The 24,916-nt window shown below is 40.7% G+C and overlaps 1 protein-coding gene across 9 annotated transcripts in view; it reads left to right on the top strand.

Moving 5' to 3' along the window:
- TRPM3 (transient receptor potential cation channel subfamily M member 3) overlaps positions 1 to 24,916 on the top strand; it is an 803,813-nt gene that overhangs the window by 601,290 nt on the left and 177,607 nt on the right. For 8 of the 9 annotated variants that reach the window (XM_086684995.1, XM_086684993.1, XM_086684999.1 and 5 more), the window contains one exon: positions 19,225 to 19,399. In XM_086684995.1, coding sequence (XP_086541121.1) covers positions 19,225 to 19,399 — 175 coding nt within the window. Of the gene's footprint in view, positions 1 to 19,224; positions 19,404 to 24,916 lie in introns of those variants that run through there. The other variant, XM_086685001.1, reaches the window with a different exon arrangement.

Below are 24,916 nucleotides of genomic sequence, written 5' to 3'. Positions count from 1 at the left end.
GAGCCCATAACTGTTCCATGAGACCAATAGCAGTCAATAAGTTAAGGGTCATAGCAGAACTTCATCCAGGGAGACCTGGAAGTAAGAAATAATGAATTTATATTCTCATAGACTGAAAGCCCTGAGTTCAAACCACATGACCTGAAAAGGATGTTAAACTTCCCCTAGGTGGGTTACATGTATATCAGGGACATTTCATTGCCTTCTGTGGATGCTCTAACCTGTTCAGCCCAATCATTTGGACTTTCTACCTGTAGACTCAACAGATCAAGTAAAAGACCATCCAAAATATGTATATCAAATTCATGATCAGTTAACTTTGGACTCTGATGACCTGCCATTTTTCAGACGCCCTCAACTGAACGTGTTGTTCAAACTTTTCTCTACTTTTTAAAGAATTTTCCCTCTATAAATCTATAAAAGAATAGATTGTGTGAAAAAGATAATACAGTCTAAACATCTGCCCTCTCTTATCTTTTGCAATGGCCTGATACAAGTTGGCTGTCCCTGAAATGTTTGTCATGCTTGGTACTAAAATGTCACTTTGTCCATCAAGACAATTATGGACTCAAAGGAATAATGTTGGGGGAGTAGATCTCATGTTAGTGAAACCTGTGTCTTCCCAGTCTGCCTACCTTGTTTATCTGACTCATTTTCCAATCCAGGCTAAGCAAAAAGCTTTCTCTTTAGCAAAGAGCTCCTTTCTGCATTAGAATGACTTTGTTCAGGGACTGGGGCAGTTCCTGAATGAGTCCAACAGGGGAGCTATCCACCATTCTGATAAGATCTCTTAAGTTCTTTTACATGCAGGAAACAATGCTGAGATCTCTTTTCAGATTAGAAAGATGTGGATAGCAAATATTTGGCATTTTGGTCTCAAGAGTCAGCAAAATCTGCTGTTATTGGTCAGCCCCATAATAGGTTCCTCTCATGATAGCATAGACCCTCTTGACGTGACCCAACCTCTTCCTTATTCCACTGCTAACCAAAAGTCTTTCTATATGTTTTTATCTGTTGTTTCTCTGGTTTCCCCTTCTTTCATAATTCATGGAGACCTTACGTTCCACCCCTTTTAAGCTACTTGCAATTTCCCCGTAAACGACATGATGACATTCCTCATTGGAGGTGTTTTTCTCCTGTATTGACATTTGCTGAAATTCCAACCTCTTCCAATTCTACTTAAGGACAAAAACCTACACTCCAAGCCTCAGCTTGAAAATCTTCTCTTCTATGAAATCTTATAACACACACACACACGCACGCACGCGTGCGCACGCGCACACACACACACACACACACACACACATATTCTTGTAGGCTCAATTATTTGCCATATAATCCATGTTCCCACAGCACTCTGTGTAAGCCTCTGTCGCAGAACTGCCTCTTTTGGTAAAGCGGTGATCTCTATCTGCCTGCACCGTGCTCCGTCACCCGTAGATTGTGAGCTCCTTGTGAGCAGAGTCTGAGTCTTAGTCATTTTTGTCATCTGGCAAACCTAGCACAGTGCCTGATATATGCAGGTAGGGGCTCAATAAATTTTTATTGTAAACATCAATAAATGTTTTTCTGGCCTTATTTTTAGCTCTGTTTTCCAGCCCGACATAAAAATGTAATAGACGAGCTTAGATGTTAAAAGCTTCAAAGGAAAGACACGTAGTAAAACAGTAACACATAGACAGACTCTGGGAAGATAAATGCACAGGAACATGTACAGGCAAAGACCATCATGAATACTTCTGTCATAGGCATGAAAGTATTTATTCTGGAAATTTGAATCATGATTCTTGTTGAATCATGATTCTTATTAAATCGTTTGCATCTTAGGAACTTAGAGAGTCGAAGGATGTGTATTTTTTGGAGTGGCCAAAGCCATCACGGCTCCATTATTTCCATATACACAGAAAAAGAAGTAAGTATTGATCTTCCCCCACTTATTTAAAGTGATAATTGCCTATGGCTGCTTTTCAGTCTAGATTAGGATCAACCATTCAGTAAAAATGCATAGGTACCTTTAGGAAGTTAGGCTAACATAAAATAAATGGCAGAACTTGTGCTGACTGGCTGACTGAGTACTTTTCTGCCATAATCAACAATTTTACTGTGGGATATATTTAGAGAGGATAAGGTATCTCACTCTCTAGGGTTCTAAAAGAAAGTGGGCTGAGATTTTAATTTGCTTGAGATGATTAAGGCCAGGGAATTTGTCACGAGACCCTTCAAAGCCCCTTCCCAGAATTTAAAATAATTTGCCTTCAAATAGTGTTTGAATCATTTCACACCAGTGACACTGATGGCTGTAAAAGTGAAATGTATTTCATATAGGCTTGAAGAGTGACCAGAAATAGTGCTCCCAAGACGTCAGCAATAAAATTGTCATAGATTCTAACAGAATAAAAATCTTTTAACCTTGAACCCTTGGCTCAAGATATTAACCTCTGAGGAAAAAAAAAACAAAAACAGGAGACTAGAGACGTTATTCCGTTAATACCGGCCAAATAGGCGAACTTTTTTTTTTCTTTTTTGGCATCCAGAGCTGAAACAAGCAAGCAGCTCTTCCCCTTACTGAACAGGCTGTTCCTGTTCTTTGAGCAGAGTCAGATTTCAAAAGCTGCCTTGAGTTCCACAGGCTGCAGCCCTGTAGGCAAATGCTGAAGTCCTAGATCTCAGGCAGAGGAATCAACAGTTCTTGCTGGCTAATGAGCCTGGGCGTCTTCGCGACCACACGGGGTTCTGTGGGCAATTCCTGCTGGAATGAGGGAGGATGAAAAAATAGGTGTGCCTTTGCTAACACGGGGGACTGAGGATTGAAGAGTCAGCCCTTCTGGTCATCAAACAAATCTGAGCTGAACCTTTCCTCATTAGCCACATTTCTTCCACCCAGAGGGAGAACACAGGAAGTGAGTTCTGACTCCGGTGCACATCAGAATTTATTAGGAAATCGTGGTGGGGGGGAGGGGGGATTCTGAAAGAAGTAACAACTAACGTGGCCAGCCCGCACCATCAGGAGACTGGGGACAAGTAGAAAGTTCTCTTCTCCCTTGTATTTCCGTTCTTAGATTCTGTTTGCAGGTCGTGCATGGAGCAGGATTTGTTTGGTCCTGTCAACTTACTTGTTTCCATTATTCAGGTAATAAGAACCGTTACAGTGAGTATGAATTATGGTTCATAAACTTAGGTAGGTAGGAAATGTTGCATAATAAAAATTTTCCTTAAATCAAATAAGTCCAATTCTAAGCTCCCTTTCCATCTAGTTTTGGTGAATTCAGTCTCAGTTTTTACTGTGTCTCTCTTTCCCTCCCACTCCTCCTGATGTCCTCCCTCTGACCCCTCCCCTTCTCCCCTTCCTTTTCCCATCTTCTCCCCCTCTCAGCTGCCCCCTCCCTCTCCCTCTCTCTCTCTCTCTCTCTCTCAGGTATAGTGTACCTGGGAAATTGGGAAGAGGCCTCTTATTTTCCCTCAGCCAAGGTAACCATTGGTACTGGAACTGCCCAAGTCTGCATGGTCCCCCACCCCACCGCCCCCACCCCCAGGCCAGGCAGAAGGTTCTGGTGCTCCAGTGCTGAGCGCAGCACCAGGGTGCACTTCATAGCAGTCCCCTTCAGGCCAGGTGTCTGTGCTCATCCCACCCTTCTGGAGCTTGCATTTGGGTTGAAGGAAACCAGAAATAAGTAAAATATGTAGTGTATTGGGTAGGAATACGTGTCAGGGAGAGAAGGAAGGCAGAGAGGCCAAAAAGGGGAGTGTAAGGAGGAGGTTGCATTTTTAAATAGAGTGGTGGAGAAGGCCTCACTGGAAAGGGGACACTCGAGTGAAGACTTTAGGAAGTGAGGGAGCAGAGCAGGTGACATATCGGGGACAACCACTGCTGGCAGAAGGAATAGCAGTGAAAAGGCACTAAGGCGGGAATGTGGCTACATGATCGGAGGACATCAGGAGGAGCCTGTGCGGCCATGTGGAAGGAAAGGGAGGAGAGGAGTAGGAGAGGAGTGCAGGGAAGGAATGAGGGCCAGATCCAATGAGGAGGGTAGGAACTTTGACTTCTACACTTGCCCTGTGTGCGATAGTAGCTTGCAGAGTTTTGAGCAAAGGAAGAAGTGCTCTTGTATGTTTCAACAGCATCACCCCACCTACTGAGTTGAGTAGCCTACATAGGGAGCAGGTGTGAAAGCAGAAACAGCGGTGAAGAGACCATGGCAAGAAGCCAGACAAAAGCTGGCAGTGCTTAGACTAGGTGTATAATTCAGGCTATAATTTGAAGGCAGAGCAAGCAAGATTTACCGTTAAATTTGATACAAGGTGTGAGAGGGACAGATGAATCCACGGTGACTCCCAGTTTGGGGGACTGACCGGCTAGAAGAATGCACTGCCATGTATTCAGATGGGGAAGACTGGGGAGGAGGGTGGAAGGTAGGGACAATATCAGGAGCTTACCTTTGGGTGCATCTTATCTGAGCTATCCCATGGCACTGCAGCCATGTCGAGAGGAGCAAGGTTGGGCAAGACTGAAGCTCAGTGCAGATAGTGGTCTGGAGATATAGATAGGGAAGTCGCCCATGTCTGGCCAGTGTACAAAACCATGTGAGTGGGTGAGATCATCCAGGGTGTGAGTGAGGAGAGGAGACAAGGAAACAGCAGAGGACCAAGAACTGAATCAGTCCTTCTACCAGAGGTCAGGGAGGTGAGAAGGCACCAGCAGTGATGAAGAAGGAGGAGCTAGTGAAGTAAGGAGAGGGAGCTTCTGGAATCCAAATGAAGAGCATATTTCCAAGAGGAAGCCATGGCCAACTGTGTAAATGCTTTTGATGGGTCAAGTAAGATGAAACCTGCGAACTGACCATCGGGATATTGCGAGTCCCTTCTCCCTGTCTCATCCCATCCCATCTCTACCCATCAGAGACACTTGCCTTGTCTTCTTTCTCTTTAAGACATTAATGAGCTTACGTTTTTAACAAAAGCCATCCAGAGAGCTCATCTTCAGGCCAGCAATGCCAACTTTCCCTGAGAAAAGACAGCCCAGTGGGCCCTTTTGGAAATAAGAAGGAAAAATAAATGGAAAACAAAATATGAATTAGTAACTCAGTAAATGATCCTGTTAGACAGAAAATACATTATTTGCTTTTAGGCCACATACCAAGTAGAGGGTATATTCAATATAGGTAAATAATTTTCAGCAGTACAGTGAATCCCCTACTGAAATAGGATGAAGTGGGAAGCTATTCATTTTTAAAGAGTTGGTTCTAGGGGATGAACTAGGGGAACTGGTTCTAGGGGAAGAAGAGCACATAACTTCCAGTAAGGGCAACGCTACATCAATCACATACAACTGAACTGGATGTCACTGCTTGGCTTACACAGCTTTCCAGCTTGGTTAGCTTCTCATCGATCATAGATGTACTCAAGCTTGGCAGACTAACAGATGTTGCTTCATAGGAATCATTTTTATCACAGTAGTTAGACCCAAAGGTTGGCAAACTACAGCCCATGGGCCAAATCCAGCCTGCCATCTGTCTTTGTAAATAAAGCTTTATTGGAACACGGCCATGTCCATGCTCATTCTTTTATGTACATCTATGGCTGCCTTCAACCAACCGTGACAGAGTTGAGGACTTACAGCAGAGGTTGTCTGTCCTGCAAACCTGAAAATACTTACTATCTGGCCTCTTGCAGAAAAAGTTTGCAGACTCCTGATTTAGATTTAGATTTGTTCCAGGGAACAAAACATGGATGTTTCAGTCCTACTCCATGGCCTCTCATCTTAATTTACCGCAAAGGACACATCTTAGATTCCACTTCTTTTCATAGTTGGAAATCTCCTCTACTTATAGCTTAATGCTGGGGCAGCGGTTCTGGTCCATTGGGCCACTGGCAATAGCATCACCTGGGAACTTGTTAGAAATGCACATTCTCAAGTCCCATTTTAGACCTACTTGTCAGAAGCTCCGGGAAGGTGTGCAGCGGGGTGTTCTCGAACTGCTCCCCAGGAAATTCTGATACATGCTAAACTCAAGAGCCGTGTGCTACAGCAGACTCTGATCAGAAGAGCTGAGACCTTGACATGGGCATTTCTGCACACCCCTTCCAGTGATAGTTTTCAATGCACAAACTAGGTCTTTGCACATTAGAATTAGGGTTTTGAGAACAGTCCTTAGATTGTCACTTTCTTATATATAACATTAGGAGAGCCCATCTTCTAGAATGATGGTATTAGCACTTATTATTGCAGTCAAATGGTTCTTGGTGGCAGAGTAGGAATAAGCCAAGTGTCTGTTTTCACATGAACATGACAGAGTAGGATAATGACTGAGTGATTAAGGACCCAAAGTACCATTGGATGCCCTTGGGCCATGACCGTCTGCTGATTCCTCATTGTGGCCCTCCAGTATGTTTAAGTGATAGAATGTAATGAGGCATTTACTTATAAGAGAGAAAAGTAGAAGGGATTTATTTTCAGCACCATCAAGGATATGCTAGAATGAGAAAAACTTTAAATCAATATTCTCCCCCTACAGGATTTATGCAGGTGCTGCTGTGTTATAGTTGCTGTTTTCCTTTGCTTAATGATCTAATCCCTCCCTGGAGCTTCATCCTTTTGAGTACCTAAGGGAAGGAATATCTCTGATAATGAATAGCTGTGGTTTAGATGGAGCCGGAAACCTGCTCCCAGGGAATCAGAGAGGGGTAGCAGTGAGTCTTGGCCTTATTAAGCCAGGAAGAGAGGCAAAAAGGGGACAGTGAACAAACTCAGGCCCCTTTCTAAATATCTGACGTTGGCATCCATTTTTAAAATTTTTCAGAAATGAATTTGGCACTCTGAGGCATGAGAAAGATAGAGCGACCATTGTACTGGTTTGTCCAGGACTAGATCTGGTTTATACTAGTCATCCCAGAATAACTATTAACGATCGACGACCCTTTCATTTGCAAAAGTGTCCTGGTATTTGTATGATAAAACAAATGGTCACCCTAGTGAGAGACGACCCAGTAAGAGTGCAAATAGTGTAGACCCAGTTTCGATACTCAGTTTACTCTCTGTGCCTCAGTTTATTTAGGTGTAAACTGAAATTTAAAATCTTTCTATCATAGGATTGTTGAGCATGTTGTGTAAGCATGTGCAACCCGCCTGGCTGCTGCCCAACACCTGGCAGGTGCTCAGCAACTGCTTGTTCCCCAAAGAGAAAAAAAAAAAACTGCCTTCAGCCAGTTGGCGGAGTGGACTTCACTATGAGAGATCATTCACTGCAACCCAGAAATTCATAAGCAGCCTTGTTTTGGCACCATTTGTAACTAGGTTTTTTAACATATTGGAATTGTCATTTCCTTGTGAGGAGCTATAAAAACATAAAGAAGGGGTGCCTGGGTGGCTCAATCCATGAAGCGTCTGACCTCTGCTCAGGTCATAATCTCATGGTTCATGAGTTTGAGTCCCGCGTTGGACTCTGTGCTGACAGCTCAGAGCCTGGAGCCTGCTTCAGATTCTGTGACCCCTCTCTCCCTGCCCCTCCCCTGCTCATGCTCTTGCTCTCTCTCTCTCTCTCAAAAATAAATAAACATTAAAAAGTTTTTTAAAAAAACATTTAAAAAATGTCTGCTAGAGAAGGCCATCTTTGCACTTGAAAAATGATCTCACATCACAAATTTGAACCAGAGGCTCAAGTTTGTTAGATGTTCTGATGCTAAGTGAATACAAGCAAGAGAAATAACAGTATTATAATTCATGGTGTTAGAGCTTGAGAAAGTCTAATACATTATACTTCACCCTTGATGGAACAAGATTGAAACTGACTGAGAGTTGGACACCAGAGTCAGGCAGATGGAGATCAAAACATAATTTTTATTAATGGTGAAGTTATTGGAAATAATGACCTAGTGTGAGCGCCAAATGGGTTTGCCTTTTTCAGCCGCCAGACAGCCAACCAGAAAAGAAATCTGTGTCTACAAAAGACACCTTTACTAATAGCATTGACTAGCATTGGTCCATGGAGGACAAGGAAGAAAGAACTCAGCTCTCTTCAGTGGGAGACTAGTAGTGGATTTGTTCTATCTCACCAAGAAACATAGACATTAGTCACCCCCAATCAAGTTGCTCAGTTTTACATGTGGAGAGGAGTAAGGGAAGGACAAGGGGCTAGATATGTTCCACTAATGGAGCTCCATCCACACGGAACTTGAAACCAGAGGAAAGAAGGTTCCTCATGTCGTCATCCATATTTCCCACTGAGTATTTAGTCATGATAAAGATTTGAACAGACTGGGCTTGACACATTGTCTTTTAGAAAAGATGCCCAGACAGTCAAATAAAAATTTATCACTTCTCCCAACTGCTGGTCAGAAATTGGACTAAATACTATTACTAGATGTCAAACAATCAGTACCCTTCCTTTGTCTCATATAGGATAATGGCAGTCAGTTAGTTTAATAACCTTGGTGGTGAATGAAGGTCACTTCTAGCCAACAGCACCGTAGCTGCTGCTGAATCATATCAATCACCTCAGAGAGAACAGAATTATGTTTCCATTTCAGTCACGTAGTTCCCTATTCATTTCATGTGGAGGAAGTAATAGCTTTCACGGATATCGTTCCAGCAAAGGGAAGAATGTAAACCTTTGTTTACGTCTTTCCCCTCCCAGTGGCCAGGCCACGTTGTCACTCCAGCTGGGTCCAATTCTGAGAAACAATGAGACTTCAATTTAAAAGGACAAGACAGCTGAACCGAAATTGGCTATTTGAGTCGCTAAGAATCTGGACTCTTCCAGACCTAATCCAAATGGACAAGTGAAATGTGAGCACCGGCCCAGGTGACTCAGCAGCTCCTTCTCTAGGTCTCTGACCACTGCTGAGGCCAGGTAGTTAAGGCGTGTGAAAGGACACGATGGGGCCACTTAAATGGCTGTCGTGTCAACTGTCAGAAATACACATCGATAGTATTGAGATACGGTACTAGGTCCCTGTATAACCACCAATTTATTCCTGTCCCTTCAACTGTGCTAGTCCCAAGGCACTGTACCTGAGGCTCTGTACATTTTAATTTTGTTTTATTTCACAATTATCGAAACCACCTTCTACATGTGAGGCACTTTTGACACCAGGATGTTGCCTAAAGCGGGGGGGGGGGGGGGGGGCAGGGGTCTGTTCAAGAAGTTTAAATTTAGTGGATGAAACTTTCATTAAAGCAAGGCAGAATAAAATAACTGCCAAAACATAGATAAAAGAAAAAAAATCAGCAACAGGCTACAAAGGAATGAATGATTAATACTACCTAAGGGAGTTAAGAAATACCTCAGCAATTAGTAACATTTAAAGTAGACTCTGAAGATTGCATTGGGGTCTCTGAGAGGCCACAATAAAGAGTACCTGCCTTTCTCATCGAAATTCTGAACAATCTCAGAAATAAAAAAAAGTACTTGATGAAACTCAAAATACCAGTTTTTGTTGGACAAGTTAGCAGGTATGGCTTTAAGACCATTGGCCAAGTGGGTTTAATGGCTCCCCCAGATCTGGCAGAATCCCATAGTGAGCCTTTACCCCACCCCTCATGTGTCACCAACATACCTTTAGGGGCAGAGCCCCCAGAGAAGCTGGGAGACCTCACTCTTCCTCATGAAACTGGGAGTGGGGAGAGACACTCCCCTCTGAAAATTTGGATGGTTAGGAGGAAGTTAAAACAGAATCCTAGCTGGCAGATCATGAAGATAGTCTGACGAGACCAGAATTAAGGTGAACAGAAGATCTGGAGGGAGATGAGGCTACAGATGAAGGTTGGGCCAGAACACGGGGAGCCTCGCCTGTCACGTGAAAAGTGTGGACTTTTGTCTGTAAAAGTGTGGACTTTTGTCACTAAAGATGGCTACAGAGAAGACTGTATTTATGATGATAACTAGCCGGTGGTGATTGCTGTGGAGGCAGGGAAATAAGGCAGGAAGCACTTCGGGAATGAGCCAATCAATGAACATAAAACCCTAGGCATCTGGGAAAATTCCCGATTTCATGAAAATTTAAATCAGATCTCAGTGCCCTGGATCTCAGGCCAGTTGATTGAGGGGAAGTGGCTCACGTCAGAAAACATCTAAAAATTTCTGTGGAAATAATTACATTGTCATTTAACCTATAAGAAATCAGGATTGGGGCACCTAGGTGGCTCAGTCAGATGAGTGGCTGATTCTAGATTTTGGCTAAGGTCACGATCTCACAGTTGTGACATGGAGCCCTGCTTCGGGCTCCTTGCTGGGTATGGAGCCTGCTTAATATTCTCTTTCTCCCTCTCCTTCTGCCTGCTTCTCTCTCTCTCTCTCTCTCTCTCTCTCTCTCTCTCTCTCTCTCAAAAACAAAAATAAGAAAATAAAGAAAAAAGAAATCAGGGTATACTTGATAGTAATTCAGTATCCTGCCTTTTATACCCCAAGTTTTAGTGAGCAACTACTATGTGTAGTAGCAACAACTATGTGCATGCCATGCAGGGAATACAAAGATAAACCCACCTAATAGAGAAAAGAGGTGTCCAAACACGTAATTAATGAGAGAAAACTTCAAGAGATAGGCACTATGAGAAAGTTTTAATGCCTTTTATGCCAAAGTAATTGATAGACAAATTTTAAAAATCTCTTCATTGGCATGGGCTTTAAAAAAAAGAAAATGCTATGAGGCAACACAAGTGAGAATTATTAATTCTGCCTGGTGGGTAAAAGGGGGGAAGGGGCTCAGGAAGGCTTGTCTTTGAACCTGGAAACTGCAGGATGAGTGTAAGTTCCTCACAGAGAGTAAGTCAAAAAGAACATTCCTTGAAGAGAGAAAAGAACTTTTCACATTTGGGGGAGGAAGACATAATTGTTATAAGGGGAGGATGGGCATAGTATTATAAAGTCAAAGGAGTTAGAACCACTCTGATTACCTTACATCTGAGAAGGCAAAGGATGCCTTTTGATGTGGGTTTGAACAGAGTAGAAACTAAGAAGACTTTGGCTTTGTTTGGGCGAGTTTTCTTGTAGACTTAGATCAATTACATTAAAACATTCAGCCTGCAAACAATGGCCTCAAAGAAAACGCTGGCTCTTTCCTTTTATGAAAGTAATACTTGCACCACAGCCCATGGGATCGGTTGTTCCTTTTCTATTGAAATGATTCACATAGAATGTTACTTGGATGTCCCGGTAATATATGAACATTAATAGCAGGATATTTCAATCAGAACTGGCTTGCCGTAAGGGAATAACTGTTTCCCATTGACTAAGTCAAAAGCCAAGTTAGTTTATTAGCATATAATATACTTGGAGTCAGTTTATGGATTTTGTTATTTGGCATTTACATCTTTGTCCAAACCACAAAACTCAAATGGCTTAACAAGCTGATTGAAGCACCCAAAAGAGGCCACGGTAGAAGGCATTTGGGGAGTGATACAAAAAGTCACCTAACCACCCCCCCCCCCCCCCGCCAGAAAGAATCACCTACCCCAAAACAAATAGTTTTAGCTTTTTGGATACAAGATAAAAAAAAATTTGTCTTCCTCAGCATATTATTATTGGTCTGCATGAGAGGACATTCAAACTTTGGAAAAACATGTTTCAAATTATTTGTCAACTCCTCCTTTTGGTTTAAGTATATGAAGCACATTTATTTTTCTGTTATCCTCATGAATATTTATACACATTTAAATGGGAAATCTTTTATAAGCTTAATAAATATAAATAAGAATCTTTTAAATTTTTTTAATGTTTATTTATTTTTGAGAGAGAGAGAGACAGAGACAGAGACAGAGATGCAGAATCTGAATCAGGCTCCAGGCTCCAAGCTGTCAGCACAGAGCCCCATACGGGACTTGAACCCATGAGCTGTGAGACCATGACCCGAGCAGAAGTCAGACACTCAACCGACTGAGCCCCCCAGGTGCCCGTAAATAAGAATCTTTATATTTGTGTTTGTTTAACCATGTAGTTCTTAAATGCCAGACTCTGTTCTGTGTGTTTTATAAATAATTATAATATTCATATATTATTTTATAACATGTAATATTATATAAGTTTATATAAAATATATTTATATAAATATAATTATAAATTATAGTTTATATGACTTAGATAATTTGTATATGAATTACCAATAAATAACATATATAATATACATTTAAATATCTTTTTAAATAAATGATCTCTCTTTCTTCCTCTCTTACACACACACACCCTTCCTTCCCTCTCACTCAGGCCACATGATCCCTTCTCTGTGGTATCCTCTGCCCCCTTTCTTCCTTCCTCATGGTCTTCTTCCCTTGTTTAATCACCCACCCATTGCCCTACCAGAGCCTCAGCTAATAGAGAAGCTTCACTCTCCACCAACCCACTTTCCGGAAACTCACTTCCGGCCTTGGGTTTCCACTCCAATTCCAGAAAGGCAAATGTGACCCGTTGCAGGTCTGGAACCCACCTCTAGTCCAACCAGTTTTAAAAGAAGCCAAACAAGGCAGACCTGTGGACAGGTCAACTCCTCGGAAGGGGAGTGTGGACAGGGAGGGCGTGACCAGTGTTTCCAGTACGCGTGCCACAGTGACGCCTTTGCATGGCTTACAGGATCCACATTTCATCCACTCATCCACTCTCTCCGTCTGTCCTTGGTCCTCTGGTTACCAGACAGAAAATCGAAGCAAGGCAATCTCTAAAATGAAAGCCAGGTGGTAGGAGCTAGTTCAGGATTCCTGTGAAAATACGCATTGATAATATGCAAAATAGATGAGTTCAACAGTATTGAAAACAAGCTGGACAAAAAGCGGTTTGCAGTATTCATCAATAGCTTTTGCATTCACTGTCCCCGGGAGAAGAAATGCTACACCATAGGTTTTTAATCTTTTATCACCAGGAAAGGCATTGCCGTTAATTCCAACTCTGTATCTTTAGGGTTTTAACAACTGCCTATCTCCAGACAAATTTGCTGAGATTTTAGATGGCAAGATAAAATATACATGTGTGTTTATTCTGGTATACTGGTGTGTTTATTAGCTGTAAATATGGAAGGACTACATGGAGGGGGTCCATTAAGCTAAATATCAGTAAGGGAGTTGCCATAAGGATCACTGATAACAGGAGAGGATGTTTAAGAAATTCACATTATGTTCCCCCTGCCTAGTCCTAAAGTGAATTGGAAATTTGTACATTGGGAAGTCTCAGCCTTAAGGAAAGTCCCCAGCCTTCTTTCAAGGAATTTCCTTCCCACTTGACAACCATAAGTATCCAGAAGTGAAGCGTCTTGTTGCATGTGGCTTTATTTCTACTGCCTAATAGTTTGTGTGGTACATAATATTCCCAGATGCTTGCCTAAGCATTAGATGCAGAATTATAGTGATGAAAAGGTATAGTAATAATAATGACACACAGGATTGATTTGCAATGGGTTTGGCGTTCACCAATTGGTTACCTCACCAGGATTCACTAAAAGATAATTGGGTTCATTACCCATTTCCAAGTAAGGCCAGACTCACTCCAGTTATAGTTCTGTTGTCTGGAATAGATAGCATATTCTACCTCTAAAACATGAAGGCAATATCCAAAACATCTGCCTCCATAGAAGAACTGCAAAGATATTCTACTTAAAATGAAACGTATTCTTTTCTTGTCAGCCCCTAGATATTTTCTTGGTCTCGCTCTGTTCCTTGGTAGCTTAAAGATTTCCAATCATTTTTCCTTTTATAAAATACAGCATATAAAAATATTCTCTTTCTGGATAATAATATCCTATCATTGTACCTGAATATTCATGTGTTATGAATCTTCCTAATTAAACTTAACAAACAAGAATAGTTTTAAGTGTTGTCACTTGAACACAAGTGATTACCAGATTTACATACTTTTCACAAATCTATCTCCAGTTTCTCAGGCCATAGAAAAGATGCACTAAATCGACAAGAACATGAAGAATCTCAATCTGAAAGTATCTGTTGAAAGTTGTGGTATTATGCAGTATTATGCAAACTTCAGCCATTATTTCTCAAGTAGGTAGCAAATTAGTGTCCATTAAAATGAGGCAAATAGCTTACTGCTTCTCTTCCCATCACTATAGTAATTGCTAATGTCCCCGAAGTCTGTGCAAGGTTCTGTTTGGAAAAGTGCAAGACCTTAGGAAGTTGCTGAGTTTTTATGACCTCATTATGTAGTCCAAATACAGGAGATAATGGCCAATGTTCTGTTGGTAGAGTCAGCCACTGAACCAAAGACCAGGCTGTTCAAGTGGGAAGTTGGATGAAGGGGGCACATTCAATGTTTTATAATTTTAAGCAAATTTTAATTATGCAAATTAAAAATTGTGAAACATAAAATATACTGGTAAAGTCTTACTATATGCATAGTTTCCAAGCATGTGAATTCTCCACACAAACTTCTAAATCATCAAGAATCACATACTCCCACAGCTGACAAGGCCAGTGAATTAGTTATGTTCATGTTATTGCTACGCAACTTTAGGGGTTGAGAGAAATGCCCACCCACCATTAACAGTCTCAGTCTTGAATGCATTAAAACCTTTGGGAAGTCATTTCTCACATAAAGTTTGAGCCCTCCTTTCACAGATCACACAATCTGTGGCCTAGGTCATTACAACCTACCTAAGATCAACCTTCTATACTCCATCTCCATATAAATATGAACCACTGTCCAATAGCAAATTATTCCTTAGGACCATAGGGATTTTAGATCATATACGGTGATGTGACATGAAACCAAAGTGTTAATTTACTTTGATCAGAATTCTCACATTATCCAGGCATTTCACGTACAACAGACTGAATGTTTTTACAAGTGCCTGAACTGATCACAGATTATTATCTCATGTCAGCAGAGAGGGAGAGAAGAGAGGGAGAAAGAAAGAGGATGCTTTTGGAGTTTGAAGACATTCTCCTATTCCTGCCACCTTCCTTCCTCCCAACACCCAACCCAGTCTTTGGTTAAGCCAATTTTGACACTTTCTGCCTTATTGGGAACCCAAGCTAAGGTACATAGCAGTCAGAACAAAATGTGACACAAGTCCAAGAGAATATCTTCTGCAAAGAACAATTAATTGGAGTGGGGTCTGTAATTTGAAAGCCGTAGGTCAGCCTGGAACATTGTACAATGTAGCTGTTAAATCCATTACCCAAGCCCACATTTTTGAAGGCTAGGCCTCCAGTTCCAACACTGCAAAAGCTAAAGAGTGTGGCAAAGCCTCTCCCTGCTTAAGCATCTCCACATTGGTCTAAAATTAAATTCTAATGGAAATCTCTGAGAACTGCTGAAAGTCTTTGGTTATGGTGAAACATGTAAAATTATTGCAATCGACTAAACAATTAACCTATTTTTCCCCAAAAGCACAGGAAAAATATTCACACACACACAAGTCTCTGAGGGCTCTCGATAAAATGAAAAAGCTTCCTGAATAATAGAGGTTATATTTTTTAAAACTATAGATCTAAACAGCTATTTTGTGTGTCTGTGTGTGTGAATGGTTAGTAGGTTTGCTGAGCAAGGTATAAATTTGTGATTATCTTCAAAGGAATTTATACTAATGTTGTAATGGGCATAAAGAAAATAGAAATGTGCCATGTGAATTCAGCTGAACATGCAGTGGATTCCATAAAGAAAAATGTTTTCTTTATGTCATTAATAGAAAATGGTATTCATGGTATTTTAAAAAGCCTTTTCTTTACTAATGGAGTCATATACTACAGATTCTAATTTTTTACATTTATGACTTTCTCTAGAGTATTTTTAATATCCTGTGTCTAAAATGTAAGTTAGAAACTAAAGTGTGAACAGAAGAAATAAGGAGAAACAAGAGAGAAAGAATGGAGGGAACGGTGACATCCTACAGATAGTGTTTATTCTGAAGTTTAGCCAGTCAATATAACTGGGCAACAATAGCATGATATAGTTCCCTTGGGCATAGAATTTTGTTGGCAAACCCATTCTAGAACTTGCCTCACAGGCCCCAGTGAGCTTCAAACTGATGTTCTTTATAGCTATATCAATGTGCTTAATTTAGGTTGGAGTTTGGTAAGGATCTATTCACAAGTTTTCATGAATCTCTTTCAAAGATCCATAAACCCTTGAAATTGCATAGAAATATTTTTGTGACTATCCATATGTGCACTTATTTTTCTGGAGAAAGGGTCAGTAGATTTAATCAGATTCACAAAAGTATTCAAAGATCCTTATATCCAAAAAAATAGGCTAAGAACCACTTCGTTAGTTCATTACTGATTATTTGATACCATTTTCTTTTCTTGGAAACAAAGGCAATGTGTGTGTGTGTGTGTGTGTGTGTGTGTGTGTGTGTGTGTGTGTCTCCTGACAGAAAGACAATGTTACCATATACTGGCAGGCTAAATTTACACAAAGCATGGTATTTTTAGATATAGCCTGATTCTCTACGTTTCATAACTAAGATATTCAGAAGTGCTTTTGTATTAGGCTATAAGGGCTTTTATTGTCTATAGAATAAATCTCCATGTATTATCACTGTAGGAAATGGGTGAGAATGTGGAGTCCATATATATTCAGTATTTATGCAAAGGGAGATGATACTTTGATACTTTATCCAATTTTTAGCACTGGATTATAATATAATAATAATAGTAATATAAATTTATATATTTGTTTTCATGTTTGAATTGGTAACAGCTTCATTCTGAAATTAGGATATTTAATCATCTAAAATGTTTCTGTATTTCTAGGGGTTACAACATTTTGGTACATTGAGAAATACATTGTTATGAGATCCTTTGTTTATTGCTCTCAATGTATCCTATGTAAATTGATCCTTTGCACCTACATATCCTCTCAAAGGGAAGAGAGGTTTCCAGCCATCTCGCCTATTGTCTGGTAGATTCTAGATAACTGAAACATTCTAGAAGGCCCATTCTAGGACTTCTTTCTCCATGAGAACTTTAAGTGGATCACAGCTGGTCTGTGAGTTGAAGTAAAGATCCCACTGACAGAACCAGTGCTCAAGATCAGAACTTGGCAAAGGCTTCTCTTGGAAGATCCTAGAATGAGTCTAAACATATCATTAGGTATAAAAAACAGCAGGTATGGCATATAATTATTCCTTGACATGAAGCAATGTGGTAGCATGTGCTAAACCAAGGCAAAGGGAAAAATTAAATAGCATAGTACTTTGGCAAATACCTCATAAAATAATTTTAAACATTGGAAAAGAGACTCTTTTTTAAGGCATTAAAATAAAAACCCGGGGCGCCTGGGTGGCTCAGCCAGTTAAACATCTGACTCTTGATTCTGGCTCAGCTCATCATCTCACCATTTGTGAGTCTGAGCCCCACATTGGGCTTTATACTGACAGCACTGAGCCTCCTTGGGATTCTCTTTCTCCCTCCCTCTCTGCCCCTCCCCTCCATGCTCTGAAAATAAAGAAATAAACTTTAAAAAACATACAAACCCATAAGGGGGTGGATATTTCTTATGTCAGCAAGTTCTCCTCCAAAAGAAGTGTGCTGTATTAACATTTCAAGTTAGCCCTTAATCTTCAAAGTGCCTTTCAGTAGGAAGTTACTTACTCCTCCTCATCAGCAGTGAGGAAAATGTCTCCTCTACAGACACGTAAATAGTTTTAAAGTTTTAAAGTGCCCTTTTGTCTCATCGTTAAGGGCCTTTTGGTCAAAAGCATAATCTTTTGCTTCCCTCTCCTTGGATTTGAAGGAGTAATTCTCAAAAGTTCTCCATCCACAGAAGAATCAGATGGGACCATGGGTTATCCCTCCCTCCTCATACCCTCTGGAGCACAAAAAGAAATTTGGGGACAACAATTGTCATTTTCTTACAGTTTTTAAATGTTGATATAAAAATGGCACCCATTTTTGTGTAACTGACATTTTGGACATTTCCTTTAAGATGAAAATCAAACCATGAAAAACACTGACTTAGAAAAGAGAAGGCCCCAGGACACTGATACACTTTAGAAGTATAATAGGTCACACAAGTCAAATACAGTCTCTTATTAATGGAGCAAGGAACCAAACCTCAAACTATTATTTCTCACAGGGCAGCAGTTTCTTGATAAAAGAAAAAAAAAACATAGCAGGCAGGAGAAGGGGGGAAATGGAGATGATTGAAGGCTTTTTTTAGTTCATATTTACAGAAGTGGCACAGAATCTTGATTATTTCTTTTTTAAGATAACTGCTCTGTACAAAACCATCTCATTTTTATGGTACTGCTCAATTCCTTAACTATTCTGGGAAGGTAAAGTGAGAAAATATAGTGTGATACCAAAATGAGCAAAAGAAGTTATTCAATGAACAATGATGGCACTTGAGAGAACTCTTGAAAATGAACTTCAAATCTTTTTCATCATGTCTCTCATGGGCATTCATTTTTAATACTTCTCTTTAAAATGTCAAGTTGAACCATATGTGAGTGCTGATGTTAGGGCACTTTTTACATCTTATAGCTCACCGATAATAGCTTAAATACTTTAGAAAAAGTCTGTGACACGTCCCCCCACACACACACACCCCTGAATTCAACTGAATTCAACAAATGTTTCCAGACGACCCATCATGAGCCTGGCACCTTGCTCGGTGGCTAAGGACAAAGCAGTAGCAGATGGCAGATGATATGTCTCCTGGGTACTTTATTGTGACTGTTACTGTATTAAGAATCAATAATCAAGCTTATCATTTATGGTCAGACATAGATAGACCCCTAATGTAGCTAGTAGTTAACGCAACAAGTGAAAATGTGCCTCCAGCTGATTTTCATTTGTTGAGTCTTCAATAAAGAGAACCATTCAGGCATTTTCTTAGTGCCTCTGATGACTTCAGGGATCTGGCCTGTTTTAAATTCCCATTTTTCACGTAGGAAACTGAACAACTGGGTACATATGAGACTTGCTTAAGGTCACATTTCACTTCCAATCGTCTGGTTGCTGGCTCAGTGTTTCATCTACTAACCGATTCCTTTCTCTCCCTCCTCGCCCTATGCACCCCCTCCTATAAACGTATGGCAATCAGTGCCTTCACTGACCCCAGCATCCCAGGAGCTCTGGGAAGAGGGCAAAGCCAAACAGACCCCCTGGTGGGAAGCTTCTGCTACAGCAGTCTGTAAAAATTTTGCTCCGTATTTTATCCCTTCATCTGTTATCTCCCCCGGGCTCAGTAATTTTAGTTTGTGCTTTTTGTTTCTCTTTTTGTTTCTTTGGTTTGCTGGCTTTGTGTTCTTTTCTCTTTTTTTTCCTTTTCTTTTCCTTTTTTAATGCAGGAATCGGTCAAGGCGTTCCGGTGGTGGCACTCATTGTGGAAGGAGGACCCAATGTGATCTCCATTGTCTTGGAGTACCTTCGAGACACCCCTCCCGTGCCAGTTGTTGTCTGCGATGGGAGTGGACGGGCATCTGACATCCTGGCCTTTGGGCATAAATATTCAGAAGAAGGCGGGTAGGTGATGAGTATGAAGCCTATGTTCCAAACTTGGAAAGATGGTATTAGTCGATTAAGATGTTTGGTTTGGGAAGGTGGTGGGGGAAGAGCAGGGGAACGTATTCTAAATGTCCTGGGAACTGAGACATTCCATGAAATCTCCACTGGACTAGCCCAATAAAGAAGACAAAGGGAAAGGAAGGGTCATAGGACTTGGTAGCCTTTCTCTTCTATTGATTTCTTCTCTCTTTTGCCCCTCTCACTAAGGAGAAACAGGAACTGGTTTTTCACACACACGGCACAGCTAACCTGGACCATATAGGTCCGGTTAGTACCTCGGGAAAAGCTGGGATGTGCAGCCTCCAGGCTCAGCCTCCGAACACCAGCTTCGCCAGACTCCTGCGTGTTCACAAAGGCGACACCTTAATGAAAACTTCCGGTGGCCTGTGCTGTCAGATCCCTGTAGATTGGCTCAGAAAGCAGAGTCTGTAAACACTCTGTTCCTCGTTAAGCCCCTCTGGACTCCCCGCCACCACGAACTTTCCTTGGTCTGTCTACCCCCTAATGCTACTCTCAACAGTCCACAACCCCCACCCCCCACCGCAAGGAAGACTTCCCTCCACAGCCTTCCCTGTCAATCTGAGGTCCCACCCAGGGAATGGTGACATCCAAGCAGTCTTGGATATTATTAAAGTGACTCGCCCCAAGGTATAAATGGGTTTAAGGAGGAAAACTCAGGGGGGCATCACTGGATTTTTATTTCATTCAAATTTTTAACGTTTTTATTTATTTAAGTAATCTCCATACCCAACGTGGGGCTCAAACCCATGACCCCGAGATTAAGAATCACATACCCTTCTGACAGAGCCAGCCAGGCGCCCCTAAGTCATTGAATTTTTAAATAAGGAACTTGCTAACCGAAACAATTCTCCTAACACATGAAACTGGTGGGCGAAAGGAGCCCCAAAGGAGATGGGGTCTTTTGTTCATCCCTTTTACAAACATACATCGAGTGTCTACTGGGTGCCACACACAGAGATGGGAAAAAAGAATAACAACTCTTCCTGCCATCAAAGAGCTCATAGTAAGTCTAGTAAGTAGATAAGCATGTAATGATTAGTAGTAAGTGACTGGCGAGCTTGGCTGCTCAGGACACTCCCTTCTCCACCTGTCTGCCACGTAGCCTTCCTTACAACAGGCTCCTCCTGGCAGCCCAGTAGTATGTTTTCTCTCCCATTCCTTTCCTTGTCTTTGCCCGAGGCCCAGTAGTGCTCCAGGTGAGCGTTAACCCAGCCCCCTTCCCTGATAAGTGTGTGAGCCTAAATATGGGAAAGAAAGGAGACACACGTAGGAGAGTCACAGGCTTCCCACTAACGTTGCAAACACTGACAGTGATTTGGGGGCGCCTTAAAGCTTCTGATGTGAAAAAGAAAAAAAAAACAATATTCATGAGCATGAAGTTGGAGTTTGCTTCCTGGCAAATTTAAATTCTGTCTTCTCCTTTCATTGTAAATATTGGTCCATTTTATAGCTAAGAAACTAAAAAGAACATTTGCCTGAACACCTCCACGTCTGTTACCAACCAGAATTCAGGATCCTCAACTGTGCTTTGCTTTTATTAAAAATGTAGCCATCGTTCTCATTGACTTAAATATAGCAACGTGTTTCTTTTTCAGAAAGAACTAAAGACTTTATACAGTTTTTAGCTTCCGCTAACTTTTTTTCTTCCTAATGCTTGCAATTATTTTATTGTATTTCCACAAAGTAAATGCAAGTTTGCATTCAGAAGGCACATTTCCCTTTCAGAAAATTCATGGAAGAGTGAGCTGTTCATCCTAACATTTCAGGTTTTTAAAGTCTGTACACAATGAAGGTCTGGACCCAGGGCCTACTTTTTGCCATTGTCATGGGTTATATAGTGTGAAAACGTTACAGTTTTTGATAAGTTGCTCTTCCTGATTCTGTTTTATATGTAGGGGAAATGTTACACATTTTAGACCTGGGGGAGTGGAACTCTGTATTTTTTAACCTAGGGGACGGATACACAGAGCAATTACGTGGTTTCCCAAGGTCGCATAGCCCACGATCCCAGGTCAGGATTCTTTCTGCTCTCTTAAAAAGTTCACTGAAATGGATTTTTGTGGCCTGTGCCTTGGTTGTTTCTTATATATTACCTCAACGGCACCGTCTCTTAAGTAACTTAAGTTCCCTTCAGCTTCCCCTTTACATTAGAATTTCCTAATTTTTTGTATTATTGCATGTATCCCCAAAGATAAAATCAATGCATTCCTAGGTGTAAACCTACTTGTTGGTCCAAGCCGACCAACCCTACAACACGGGGATTCTTTTTTTCCCCCTGACCCAGATCCAAATTAGGAGGCAGAAATACCATGCCTTTTTAACTTTAATTGGAAATTTTAGTTTTAAAACCAAAGTTTAGTTTTAGTTCTGATTATTTTATGACCAAAATATGCAAAAGCATAATCTATATGGGATCTATGCAAACATGTAAACCATGGTTGATTATCAAAGAGTATGAAGTCATGCACATAACCTGCGTGGAGATAAAGAATTAAGATATGATTTCATACCTTGGGAATTATTAAGATTAAAACTTAAAAAATTTTAAGAACCGTTTAGAAACACTTATTAAGAAAATAGAAGCTTCAAGAGAAGCTTTGTATTTGCCAATCCAAATATATAGATCTGTATTTATTTTATATGGTGTTATAATAAATGTATGCTCTTGCTCCAGGAAGGCAATATAAATTTATCATGATCAAATGAATTCAGATGTTTGTCTGTGTCATCTGAATAACTGCCAGAATCATGTTTATTTAGCTTGATAAAAAGTAGTCTGGCCACACATATGCAACCAATTTAAAAAGAACATTTCCAAGGGCTCCTGAGTGGCTCAGTCGGTTAAGCATTCAACTTTAGCTCAGTCATCATCTCATGGTTCATGAGTTCAAGCCCCATGTCAGGCTCTGTGCTGACAGCTCAGAGCCTGGAGCCCGCTTTGGACTCTGTGTCTCCCTCTCTCTCTGCCCCACTCCCACTTGCACTCTGTTTCTCTCTGTCTCTCAAAAACGAATAAATGTTAGAAAAAGTTAAAAAAAAAAAAAACATTTCCAAAGAACATTATTTTGCAGTAGTGTGTTTGCTTTATGCTAAAAAGAAAAAGGAGAGATAGAATCCCAAGCAGGCTCTGCACCATCAATGTAGATGTGGGGCTCAAACTCACAAACTGTGAGATCATGACCTGAGCCCAGACCAAGAGTCAGAAGCTTAACTGACTGTGCCATCCAGGTGCCCCTTTGGTGATTTAAATATGATGTAAGCATTTTTAAACTCATTTATAGATTGTTAAATCACACAGGTCCAAGGACTGTAAATGTGTATATTTAGCTATAAAGCTTTTCACTTTATAATCTTAAAGGAGTGAATGAAATTTACACACCTTGTATTTTAACTTTTATGAACTTGGTATTTTGCCCTTAAATTCCCTATTGTTAACCAACTTCTAAGAATATGAATTTGAAAGGTCATCACTTAGGAAGCAAATTGGAATTGGCAAAACTAACTTGTGTCGATGAGATTACTTGAGGTAAAGGAAGACAGAGCGTATCCATCCCAAAGTAAATGGGTTTGGATACACTAGGAGGGCAACTGCAATTGAATTCATTTGCCTTCTTCTCCCTCTCTGCCCTGCAGCAGGTGCTACCAGAAAGAAATGGCCAAACTCTCTTTTTCCCTTAATGTCGAACTAGATCATCCTATTTCTCATCTGTCATAGTTTTAAAATGAGTCACAACTCACTTTCCCGGACTAATTTCATTCCATAAAAATATTATCAAATTTTTCTTTTCTGAATCACAACTGACTAAACACTGTCAACAAACAGATTGATGCTACCCAAGTGGCATTAGATTCACTTACCTAAGTTTTCAAATAGGAAGATTCCACATTTTGCTGTGTTGAGGAAGCAAGCTGACCAACTTTGCTTACAGTCAGAACACCTTTCAGGTGGTAGCTGCCTGCAGTTAAAGTCAGAGATTAGTTTGCTTGGAAAGTAACTAAGTCTCAGGTTGCAGAGAAATATGGTGTAGCTCCTCATTTATCAGCCATTGAGAAAGTGCCACACAGATGAAAGATGTCAGCGTGAAAAAGGCATCCCGAACGAATGTGTACTCTAAGGTGATGCTCCTCATTTATCTGGATTTTATTACTAAGTCTTACATTTATTTTGGTGTCTTCTTCCTGAAAATAATTATGTGGACTTACCATTTTCAGAGAGCCTAGGACAAGAAGTAGAGCTTGTGGTAACAGAAAGCCTTAAAGCTCTTACATAGACTGTTGATAACTCTGGGGATGGCACCAAGGGGCAGACGCCAATAGACTGTTCACATTCGTATTTGTCTGGAATTTGTATTAGATATCATGGAGAAACACTGAGCCACTAATGGCTTGTTCTTGAGGAAGAGAATAGATAATATATTTCAAGGAAAAAAATCTGATTTTCCTGTTTAAAGGGGACTTAATAAAGATCCCTTTATTTTCTGATTAGCTGAGGTAAAGGCATAAATGGAACACAAAGTAGAGATGAGAAAGGAAAAATCCATTGCATGGCTTCAAATTATATCACTGTGTCCTAGCACGGATGTAACGAAAGTTTGCTTCTCTCCAAATATACATCAAAGTGACCAAAGTCAGGAGGAAGTCACCAGAAAACTAGCCATTTTAGAAATCCAGGTGCAGTCTGTATTCCCTAGGGCATATCACTCCATGCAGTGGTTACTAATGTTTTCTTCAGCTCGAGAGATTTCCATCTAAGGCTGAAGGATGTCACAGCCCTATCATTTTTCTCTATAAGATCTGCTGAAAGGAAGTAATTGATCTCAGTAGTCTGTATCCCAATATGATTTAGACATAATTGGAATGTCAAGTGAGAAAGAAGGAAACAAATATCAAGCATGCTGACTTCCAGTGTCTATTTTAGTTTCCATTAATTTCATCTTACCTTGTCTCTTTTCTAGAATTTTCTATAAGAAAGCATGTCAAAACTTGATTCTGTTTTGTAACTTTCTCAGAAGGGACGGGAAGAAAGTTGGAAACATCTTGTATAGACGAAGCATACCAGGAGCTTTATTTAAAAAGGGGTGTTGTTTTTGTAAACCGTTTTCTAAGTTAACCTTTATTGAGTGCCTACTATATGCCCTCAATGTAACTGTTAGAGAATGAGCAAGACATGGCGCTGGCAGAGATTCTATAATGGAGGTTAAAACACAGCCATGAATACAGATAACTAGAAGGTCACATGTGCTGTGATAAACGTATAAGAGGCCAGAGGACAAAGTACTTGAGTGTGGCATTTCCCCCAAGAATCTCTTCAAGGGTGCCTGACTGGCTTAGCTGGTAGAGCATGAGACTTTTGATCTCAAGGTCATGAGTTCCAGCCCCACGTTGAGTGTTAATTACTCACATAATGGCATAATAGTCTCTATTGCTCCTGTTCCCCTTTTCCATCAAAAACTG

The sequence above is a fragment of the Puma concolor genome, chromosome D4 (assembly GCF_028749965.1).
Source record: "Puma concolor isolate L17-30 chromosome D4, mPumCon1.1.hap2, whole genome shotgun sequence".
NCBI classification, from domain to species: Eukaryota; Metazoa; Chordata; class Mammalia; order Carnivora; family Felidae; genus Puma; species Puma concolor.
This window is presented reverse-complemented; position numbering and strand designations above follow the sequence as displayed.